Source organism: Betta splendens, chromosome 13 (genome assembly GCF_900634795.4).
Source record: "Betta splendens chromosome 13, fBetSpl5.4, whole genome shotgun sequence".
Classification (NCBI taxonomy): Eukaryota; Metazoa; Chordata; class Actinopteri; order Anabantiformes; family Osphronemidae; genus Betta; species Betta splendens.
Window position 1 is genome coordinate 16,025,781 of NC_040893.2, and position 10,352 is coordinate 16,036,132.

The following is a 10,352-nucleotide window of genomic DNA, read 5'->3' on the forward strand; positions in this document are numbered from 1 at the left end:
TCCCCACAGATTTGTAGGCCGAAGGTAATGATGGATAAGATTCACGTGTTTTCCAGCTCCTACCACAGCTTCTCACTCATTAGTGGAGATTCTTACAAGTGGAAAAGCACAAACTGCTTTATTTTTTTGCAGTTTAGTTGCATAAGAAAGTATTTTTTTGTTTATAGTGTTAATATTTCCTGCAACTACATTGATGTTTATGTTTTAATTTGCATAATGAAATGAATAAATAAGTAAACCAGTGAGTGTCAGGTGAAAGTTAAAGACATATAATATAAATATATATATATATGTGTGTGTGTGTGTGTGTATGTGTGTGTGTTACACAAGCTTATAAAATAACAAAAAGACAAAAGACCTCCTGTGAAACAGTAGGTAGATCATTTCCAGCCTCTTGTAACACGCTGAGCTAATTGTTCTGGAGGCAGTTACACCATCCAGGGGTTCAGACTTCGAGGTTGAGCACATCTACAGTGAAATCCGTTGAGTCTCAGCACCCGTCCTGGCTTGTCCCCGTCTCACAAAACCAGCCTATCGTCTCAAGATCTGCGTCTGGATAAAGTCACTGTAATTACACAGAACTGAGTCTCAACTGTCACATTCGTCTGCGAGTCTGACATACAGTACTCATCTGTAGCGGACAGATCCTGTCGTTTGCCGGCTGCTGCCACTTTCACCCCAACATGAGCGTTTACCAAGCTGAGGTTTTCACAGCGGGTCTCTAAAAGAGCTGATCCAGGATGAGGTTGAATGATTTACACAGGACAAGGCAGGTTTAGAGCTTTTATTCTGACCTGGCTTCAACCAAAACAGATACTGTTCTGGGGACAGCGCATTTCTTACTAATCATGTGTCATACAGGTGTTGCAATGTGTAACAGCAGACTTGTATAGCGCCACTCACTGGTTTCCACATCCCCCAGTCAGACCAGTAGCTTTTACTGTACCACCTACTTGCAGGTTGTTCATTGTGCATCCACCATTACTTTCCTCTGTGTTTGTTAGTCTACAGCATGTGTGGCATCACACAGACTGTATCACATTATTGCTTGGCTATAGTTTAACTTGTGTGTATATTCAGTATTTAGTAGTGTGTATTTTCTCAGATTCACCAAATTCATACTGTATAAAATCCTAGTATCCTAGTAGTCAGTGCAGTAGGAGTAAAGACAGAATTTTTACCTTTGATCTCTGACCCAAGATGATGCATGACAATAAGATACTCCAAGAACGTTTTTTTTATTTCAAAGCAGTAAACAAATCAGTAAAACTAAACATATAAAGTAAAATTATTAAGGGTTATAGTTTATAATAATTTACACCTGGAACTTTTACATCTAGAGAATAAATCAGAAAAAAGTCACATCATTGGTGATTCTTAAAACGCATTACAGCCCAATTTTCCCCTAAAAACACACAGTGCTGATGTGTGGAAAGCCTGAATTCATCTAAATCTCTTTAACATGTACAATCCCCACCCATCTGTCTCCTTTGGGGCTTTTCAGTAGAAAAGAGATCTGTTCAACTCTTTTAGTGTGAACTAAGTCAAAGCAGCAGTTTCACAGAAACTCACGCAAACACAAATTAAACGTTGTGACATCCATGAGGGGTAGTGATGGTCACAGTCACAATGTTCTGCTGCCTCAGTGTGTCAGCGTCTGCTCAGGGACCCACCGACACAACCAGTTTTTACTGCTAAAAGGAAAATCTAAATAATTAACACAGTCACAAATATATTTTTTCTTATCACTGTTAACAGGTTCATCACATCCTCCTCGTTTGACCTTATATTTAAAACTCACCTCGTTACAGGCGGCGCAGAATCTCAAAGGCGATGACCAGCACCGTTACCACAACGAAGCCAACAGTGAGGATGAATGTCCAGCTCTTGGCCTCTGCGAGAAAACAGGACGTGTCAGAAATGCTCCGTTGCTGCCACCATGTGGCCAGAAAATGCACTGCAGCTATTGCCCCAGAGGCCGATGAATGGACATTCTTATTTTAAACTTTAATACTCATCAAACAATTTTGTTAATTTAAAAAACATTCATTATTACATTTGCATTAATCTTTTTAATACTTTCTAGCTTGAGATTTATGAGAGCTTGTATAAGATTTTATTTGTCCTGCAAAAGTTTATGTTTGAATTTATTTTGCTACATTTAATTTATAAAAGTAATACTATATATGTGTGACATTGTCTATACTAACTAGTTTTAAGTAAATTAATTACATTACCCTCCTTCAGTGTTGTCTTTTTATGCAAACCTTGCACATCTGCTAAAATATATATTTCGTTTCATTTCATTTTTTACTTTAATATATGAAGCATATTTTTATCTGTACTTTACTTCTAGTTGACTTGCAATGCAGTGCTTTTACACCGTTTTCCCAATCAGTGCTCACCTTGCACGTTCAGGATGAAGCTCTTCTTGATGGGAACTCTCAGCGAGTGGTGGGAGACGCTGCACGTGAACTGTTTCCCTGAGTCCTGCAGCGAAGCCTTGAGGTAGAAGAACGCTGAGAGCGAGAAGGTCTTGTCGTTGTTGTGTTTGTGGCTCGACAGCAGGACGTTCTGCCGCGCCTTGGGAAGAGGAGCGCCGACCCTCTGGCCTATCGCCGCCCGATCCTGCTCGTACCAAACCATCTCCACATCCAGCGGGTAGTAGCCCTCCGCATCACAGATGACCTTCTGGTCCTCGTCCTCCACCAGAGAGACCACTGGTCCAACGTTTATGGAGACACGAGGAGGCTCTGAGGCCACAGGAGGGGCAAAAATAATAATCATTATTAATCAATCAATAATCATTAAAACATTAAATCACATTTTATTATATCAGTTCATACCAGCCTCCCCCCATCCAGGACATGCCAGTGAGTCCGCCTCACCTTCAATGTGCAGATTTATATCCACATGTGCAAACAGGGGGTTCACTGCCACTGAGCACACGTACGTCCCTTCGCTGGTCATCTTGGAGTGAGGGAGGGTGTAGGAAGCGTCTCCGCCTGCGAGGCCCCGAAGCCCGACCCCGCTGCCGTGCTGCTTCCCTGCGCGGCTGTTGTAGCCGAACAGGCCGTTCCTCTCGCCGCGGTGCTGCCAGTGCCAGTCCACAGTGATGTTGGGACTCTTGTGGTCGACGGCGAACTGGCAGTGGAGCTTTTGTTGGGAGCCCAGTCGTGCTTTCACCGTTGGAGTCGTTGTTTTAATGGTCATGGCAACTACAGGACCAGATGTGGATTAAACAGACATAGTCTACTGTACATAACACAATGTGCACTAATTCTACCTGTTGTTGTGAGTATCTCTCTGTCCTCGATAGGAGCCCAGTTGCGGTAGTCGTTCTGTCCTGAGGGGGCCTGGGTGGACGGAAGTCTGAGGAAGCCTGTGACCATGAACAGGCCCTTGCTGTGTTTGAGGGTGCAGGTGAACCAGCGGTTGTACTCCGGGGCCCCCTGCTCCTGGCCGGGCCACGGCACGTGGATGCCTTCCGTGCTGAAGCGATGCAGCTCACACTCCAGGTCGTCTGCCTCCGCGCCCTCCACGTGGCGCCGCAGGTCCATCTTGGCTCCTAGAACCCGAGTGCAGCAGATTACTCACATACAGCAGAGAGCTGGTGCCGGTGTGGCGACAGCACACGGGTCGTACCGGTGAGCAGGAACGTGATGGCGTTTGGGTTGACAGGAGCGTCTCCTTTTTTTCCGAACTGCAGCATGGCCTCTCTGTGGATGAGCTGAGTCTCTGTGTGGCCCTCTTTATTCACAAACACATGTTCATCCACGAATGGACAGGACAGCCAGGACATCTGATGGACACACAGAGCACCTGAGAGACACAGCATCAATCAGAACAGTTAGTATAATACTACTGTACTGTCTGAACATTGACTCACTGGACACTCTATTATATAAAGTCGAATTATGTGTTATGTGTCGTTGAGAACTGTAAATCCATATAAGACTTTCTCCTTGATCAGACTCTTGGTGCAGGAGGATGCTGACCTCATGTGGCCACTGTGGGTGAAAAGTTCCCAAATAATGAGGACATTGGTGCCACCGACGGTTTTATCAATGCAACATAACATTTCAGTGCAGCATCAAGTTTTAATGGGCAAAACATGACCCTCGTGTCAGTTATGACAATCATGTATTACTATTAATGAATAGGCTAATTTTACTTTTGGTATTTTTACTAGTACTTTAATATTATAAATGCTGGGCTTGAATCGAACAGCTGCTTTTGATCTGTAGTTATCTCCGTTTTGCGTAAATAAGATTTGGTCACGTCACCAACTGAATGCAGCTTAATAGTACAGAACAGAAAGCACAGTGCTGCACTGAAGAAACTGGTCCTTTAATTAATGTGTTTCTACCTAGATCAGTAACAAACCACTGGGCTCTATAACAAAGTAGCTGCTACTAACTTACCTGCGAACAGATTAAGGTAAATAAGGATCTTTAGGAACAACCCCATGTTCTTTCATTGGTAGAAACCCCCTTGTTGTCGCACTGGCTCGTCGTGGACGCTTTCACTTTCGTTTCAATGTATTTGCGCGGAGCTCCTCCTGTTACGCCTGTTAAAAGAAACGTAGCACAGTTTCTTTTAAATGCACACAATGTAAAATATAATTTATTTAGGTGAATACATTTAAGAAACAAACATGGTACAGTATACAAATGCGTCATATCTCAATTATAATTCCATGTAAAACGTATAAACACATAGGAATATGTGACAGGCAAAATCAGTAATCTTTATGTTAGACACTCTTTATTTGTAGCGTCGAAAAGAATCGACATCCACAATTCAGCATAGTTGTAAGGACGGTTTACTTTAAAGTCGGTCTGAGGCTGCAGTACCGCCCCGGTCCTGTTGTGGCGCTGTAAAACCAGACCGAAGAACAGGAGCGGCTCCCTCTTGACATTAAACACGTTGATGCGGAATAGCGGAAGCGCTTGATACGAATTGTTGACGTGCTGCAATGAACTTGTGCAAAACTTCTATGTATATACTGCAAATTTAAATCAATTGTGATTCAATTGGATATATTAACTCTTCTAACGTCAACGGTGTTGAGCAGTAGTAATTATAAACGGAACTAAAACTAAAGTTAGTTCCTTATTGCTACGTTCAGCAGATAACTGACGGTCTTAATGATGGACAAAGGTAATCTCACCAGTTTTTAAATAACGAGTTTTGCAACATTTTTATATATGAAGGTCATGGTTTAATATTTTGTTCATGCCAGAAATTAGACTAAATGTTAAATTCTCCAAAAAGAGATTTATTATGGGAATAGAAGTGTAAACATGGTTAGAGTGCATACATAACGTACATACTGTGCATTAAAGTGCAGGTAATATACTCACTATGCAGACTTTGTGGTTCTTTACTTTCAGATGCAGCAGTTCTACAGGGAGCTTTTCTCCTGGCTAACAAGCTGTGTCTCCCTGCATCCCTGGTCTCACTTCAGAAAGGTGACTGGATCCGAGTGGAGCGTCCTGTCCTGGAGGCAGTCAGAGAAGTCTGTAGACAATATGAATCTGATGATTGTCCTACCACAAGGTCCACCTGCTGGAAAAAGAAGATAGTTTGTGTTGTGTGGCTGAAGCTGCTGTGCAGGGAAACAGGAAGAGATGTGGAGGAGGAATGGAGGGAGAACCCATTTTTCGCTCTACAGAACGGCTTCCCTGACGTCAGCCATACTGTCCTGTTAGAAGTGGTGAAGTCAACAGCAGCAGCAGATATTTTTGCGCAGTTCCTTCTGCGCCTTCCACAGTTTGAGATCAGCGCTGAGCTTGAAAGAGTGATCCAACATGTGAAGAGCAGTCCCACAGGAGAAGATGATATCCAGGTTTTCCTGGAGGTGTGGTGGGAACTGTGGAAGGGCAGTGATGAACAGGAAGCAGGAGGCGACAACAGCATAGAGACAATGTTTGCTAACCAGTTTAGTCGTCTGTCCTCTAAGTCCTCTGGTCTGTCACCTCAGGCTGCCAAGAGGTTAAAACTGGACACATTAGATCAGCAAGCATCATCACCAAGCCCTGATGTTCTGCACATTCTCCTTTATGCACTCAAAGACATGAAAGATCAGATATTGTCAACAAATCTCTGCCTTCAAGCCCTCTCCATTTCTCTAGATTCAATTTACACCTCCTACCTAATAGACCAAGAAGTTCAACTTTCACCTGAAGAGAAGATGCTCATTCTGTTAAAAGTCATCAGCACTAAAGAAAAAAATGAGAAGTTAAGCCCTGAACGTATTCGACAGGCTCTGAGAGATTTACATGCTTCTCACACACCCTCTCAGTTCCAACCCTGCCAGATGAAGCTTGATGAAGCCTTTAGGGTTATAACAGAGCTGGCTCAGTTTTGGATTAGCTCTGGACTGATGAAAGGATGTGACAGCAGTATTCCTAGTTACTCTGCATTAAGATTACAACAAAGTGTCCAGAGAGTCCTCACAGCCTTCGATGAAGCAAAGGTTTCTGCCCAGGAATCTGAGAAGGATCTGCTCAAAGCATTGCTGGATTTACTGGCTTTTCCAGCCATAGAGATCAACCCTGAAGTATACGTAGAAGTCGCCACAATCATCATCAGCCAGCGTTTGGAGGATTACCAGAACTTTGCAGTGTTATTTGCCCGAGAGACGTCATGGGCCACTTGTGACGAGCGCTGGCTGGACTGTGTGCAGAAAAACCAAGCAGCCTTCCTACAGCATGACACGCTCATCAACCTGACCTCCACACTCATGAATAAACTCCACACCGAGAGCTCAGATGTGATTCACTGCCGGAAGCTGATGAAAGTGATTGCAGATATTTTTTCTGCACTTTCATTGGAGGACAAGAACAAATCTTTGACTGCTATGCTAAGACTATCCTCTAGAGGATTCTTTGGATGCCCTGTCCCCTCAGCTGTGTCTGACGGGTTTGAACAGGAGCTCAATATGGCCTTTAACTGCATCATACAAGGAGGTGCAACATCACATGGTAATCTGATTACAGCAGCCTCTTTGGTAGCAAGAGTAGCTTTTCAGAACCCTGAGGCAGCTTTGAGGTCATGTTGTCATTCAGCCATTTTCAACAAGGGGGCTTTTTCTCTAATGGCTAAGATCCTGCAGCAGCTGCCTGGGCTCAGCGGACAGAGTGTCAAAAAGGCTAAAGCTTCAAGTAATGAAACAAGAAAAGAAGAGACTAATGAGGTGAAGGATGATCTGAATGGTGGAAGTTTACTCTGCTGGTGTTTACAAGAGACTATCAAAACCAAATCACTGTCAGATGGTGAAAAGGAGCAGTTTCTGAAGTTTCTGAGTCTGCTGATGATGCCTGTAATTACAGTGGAGGGAGAAGAATGGAGGCAAAGTTTTGTGCCACCCCAGGAGGTTGTGAACGTCTTCGTCCTGCCTAACATTTCTCTTGTGGGTGAGTTTCTTTTGTATTCAGTGGAAAGAATTTTTATTTCTAGGTTCAAGTTTTGTGATTGACTATAGCAAATTGTTTTTACTTTTGTTTCAATTCTGCACGCCCACACATTGAGTGTTGTATGTTGCTGAATTAGATGCTGGTTTAAAAAAAAAGATGATTCAGTTGGTGAAAATAACCTTTTTGCTTCTTTGCCTCCAGGGCACAGCCCCTTTGACACAGAACTGAGCATTCAGCTTCTTCACACTGTTTTGTGTGTGGACATTCAGGAAGCAGCTTCTTCTCATCACTGGGTGCTGGACTGCTCACCATTTCCATTGCTTTACATCCTTGCCCAGCTACAGGACCAGGCTCTTAGGTGTGTAGGGCGAGTTTCAATGTGTATACAAGTTATATTGTACATTTGTTATTTTTATTCCTGGACCCTTTGTGTTACTCTCCCTAATATTGTCCCCTTAGTTTTAAATTAATAATGTGTTGTAGGAGTTGGGAACAGCCAGCAGAGAGCACTGTCCACCACTGGTCCACAGACACCAAGGAGTTGCTGGTGTCTGTGCTGGCAACAATGGGGCAGTTGGTGGCTGCAGAGGTGGCGGCAGGCTCCAGCAGCTGGTCCAGAGCCCTGTTCTGGCTCTACAACAAGATGGAGGATCTGGACTGGACAGTAAGGTTCCACCTGAAGCCTTTGTGGGGGGAGCACTTTAAAAACGAAGTTCCCTCGTCTCTGCTCACTGTGTGTGATCTACCTGAGCAGGTAAGAACTTTGTGGCCTTTGGTTGAAAACAGAACTGCACGTTGCCTTTTTCAAAGACAGATCATTTCTAGTGACAGTCTAACTTCTGCTAACATGCTTCAGTTGCAACTTTATTACACTGATCTTTAATTCTGGAGAATATGACTGAGAAGTCTTCATCTCTTTCTGCAGGAGTGGTCTTGTTTAGACCTGCCTCAGTACGGACAGGGCACAGGGCTTCTGGCCTGGATGGAGTGCTGCTCCATATCAGACTCCCTGCAGTCCACCATGTTGTCCTGCCTGTCTCTGGACCAGCAACGGACTGACCACGTCAACATGTTCAGCAAGGGTCTGCTGGTGGCTCTGACTCAGATCCTGCCCTGGTGCTCCATCTCTCAGTGGTCCAGGCTGTTGGTAGCCCTGAGGGATCTGATCACTTCTGGTCGGCTCCATGTTCCTTTTTCACTTGAGTATGTGGACTATCTGCCTCTCCTGGATCTGAGGAGGTTTTCCTGCGAGCTCCGCCTCTCAGTCCTGCTGCTCAGAGTGTTCCAGCTGCTCTGTGGGTCCAGCTGCTCACACTGGCTGTCAGCAAACAGCTGGGCACATGTAGGCAGGTTATATGCCCACGCTGTGAGGGATGTGATGAGCTCAGTAAGAGCCAAACTGCCTCTTCTTTCATCTCCTGCTTCAAGTGTCTGTGCTTCAACCCCCCCTAAACCAACAGCAAAAACAGATTCAGATTCTCCTTGCACTTCAGTCAAAGCTTCCAAGACGTCTCTTGAAGAAACAGGAAGTACTCCTTTAAAATCAAAAGACTCCAAAGAGGAAGTGGGAGCAGTTCCCAGCCAGGAGGTCCTTTTTGTTCTCAGTCAGCTGTACTGCCACGTTCAGCACATCCAGGTAACAACTTGTCAGGTATCCTTCCTTATCCGTACGATCGTAAATCTGAGATAAAGCCTCTTTTCCCAGGTGATGATGCCAGGAGGCCAGTGTGAACAGCTGTTCCTGTCTAGTCTGGAGATCCTCAACCACTACAAAGCCATCTTGTCCACATTTCCAGAGAGCAGCAGTCCACTGGAGAGCGACAACACCCGGCATTTCTTCTCCACCATCACAGACAACTTGGAGAACCAGGAGATGAAGGCGGCACTGCAGCAGAAGATCGCTCAGCTCATATCATCAGCTGCATCACACAAACAAATAATTCCCATGCAGTAAAAAGCTACAGTTGAGGTTTGGTGATAAGTAAGAAACAGAAAGGTCCATCACAAATAAAACCATTTTACTGCATTGGCCTACATTAGTTTTTTTTTATCTCGTACTACAGTGAAGACACTGTAGCATGCTCATCTGAAATATGTCAGTAAGTAATTTTACTAAAAAGGTGAAAACCTTTAGTGAGAACACATCATTTGGTTTAATACACCCCAAAAAGAGTAATCAGGCCTGTTTGAAGGAGAACTGAGCTCCTCCCACTGAGTGTCTCACCCAGTAACAGCAGGAGGACAGGCCTGCTCCTGAAGAACCTTTATTAAATCAATTCCATACACCCTTGAGTACATTTAAACTTTTTAACTACAAAATATATTGAACAATCCTTGAGCTTCAGTTTTTCTGTTTTTTGAACGTGACCTGAATGAATCAGTAACAGTGGATCGTGTGCGCTTCGGTTTCAAAGTTCACGACTTCTTGAGAACTACTGAGGAAAAACTCAGATGACTGTATGAGCAGGAGCTTATTGTTTAGCAATATTAAATACATTTTTAAGCAATTTACCTGTAATTGGTATAAATGTTTATATATAAATATATAGTAAGTATAGTAATGTACCGATTCTTGGCAAGCCTCTCACCGCAGACCTAATTGACACAAGGATAAAACACACTCAAAAATGAAAAACTGCATACTGCAGTTCTGAATTTAAAGACTAAGCGCATTTTCCCGTTTTGCAGATTTTGTGCCACCCGTGCATCTGTCTGATCATATGATGGATGATCCTCCCCGAACGCAAATCTATGCTGCCGCCCTGCAGTTTTCTCCATAATAAGCGAAAAGTGTGTGCGTGTGTGTGTAGTCAACATACACAATCAATTTCAATAGCCAATCAGATCTCGAATGTGCAACACAACGCCAGTTCGAGGGCCTTACGATGCACGTGACATCTAACGTCCTGTGATTGGATAAGCAGCCGCGAG

At 43.9% G+C, this 10,352-nt stretch overlaps 2 protein-coding genes across 4 annotated transcripts; one reads left to right on the plus strand and one right to left on the minus strand.

Annotated features, from left to right (window-relative positions):
* Positions 1 to 769: 769 nt before the first annotated feature.
* dhrs13b.2 (dehydrogenase/reductase (SDR family) member 13b.2) lies at positions 770 to 4,570 on the minus strand. Of its 3 annotated transcripts, none has more exons than XM_029172467.3 (7): positions 4,425 to 4,570; positions 3,646 to 3,822; positions 3,287 to 3,568; positions 2,889 to 3,218; positions 2,406 to 2,753; positions 1,802 to 1,894; positions 770 to 1,691 (listed from the first exon to the last, which is right to left on the minus strand). In XM_029172467.3, exons 1-6 carry the CDS (start codon positions 4,468 to 4,470, stop codon positions 1,806 to 1,808), a joined length of 1,272 nt encoding a protein of 423 aa, XP_029028300.1. In that variant the 5' UTR covers positions 4,471 to 4,570; the 3' UTR covers positions 770 to 1,691; positions 1,802 to 1,805. The 3 variants fall into 3 exon arrangements, with proteins under 3 accessions (XP_029028300.1, XP_029028298.1, XP_055369807.1); XM_029172465.3 differs by having other exon boundaries at positions 770 to 1,694; XM_055513832.1 differs by having other exon boundaries at positions 770 to 1,707.
* A 358-nt stretch (positions 4,571 to 4,928) lies between these two features.
* gemin4 (gem (nuclear organelle) associated protein 4) lies at positions 4,929 to 9,447 on the plus strand. Its single transcript, XM_029172449.3, has 6 exons — positions 4,929 to 5,163; positions 5,397 to 7,421; positions 7,623 to 7,779; positions 7,905 to 8,175; positions 8,347 to 9,057; positions 9,127 to 9,447. The coding sequence occupies exons 1-6, from the start codon at positions 5,151 to 5,153 to the stop codon at positions 9,373 to 9,375; spliced, it is 3,426 nt and encodes a 1,141-aa protein (XP_029028282.1). The 5' UTR covers positions 4,929 to 5,150; the 3' UTR covers positions 9,376 to 9,447.
* The last annotated feature ends 905 nt before the right edge of the window (positions 9,448 to 10,352 follow it).

Bases quoted from the DNA above. Each gene is read 5' to 3' on its own strand.
- dhrs13b.2 (XM_029172467.3), bottom strand. From the start codon at position 4,470: ATGGGGTTGTTCCTAAAGATCCTTATTTACCTTAATCTGTTCGCAG. The intron at 3,823-4,424 runs GTAAGTTAGTAG...TGTGTCTCTCAG, and splicing joins TTACCTTAATCTGTTCGCAG to GTGCTCTGTGTGTCCATCAG. The intron at 1,895-2,405 runs GTGAGCACTGAT...GTTTTCTCGCAG, and splicing joins CTTCATCCTGAACGTGCAAG to AGGCCAAGAGCTGGACATTC.
- gemin4 (XM_029172449.3), top strand. The intron at 7,422-7,622 runs GTGAGTTTCTTT...CTTTGCCTCCAG, and splicing joins GCCTAACATTTCTCTTGTGG to GGCACAGCCCCTTTGACACA. The intron at 9,058-9,126 runs GTAACAACTTGT...CTCTTTTCCCAG, and splicing joins GCCACGTTCAGCACATCCAG to GTGATGATGCCAGGAGGCCA.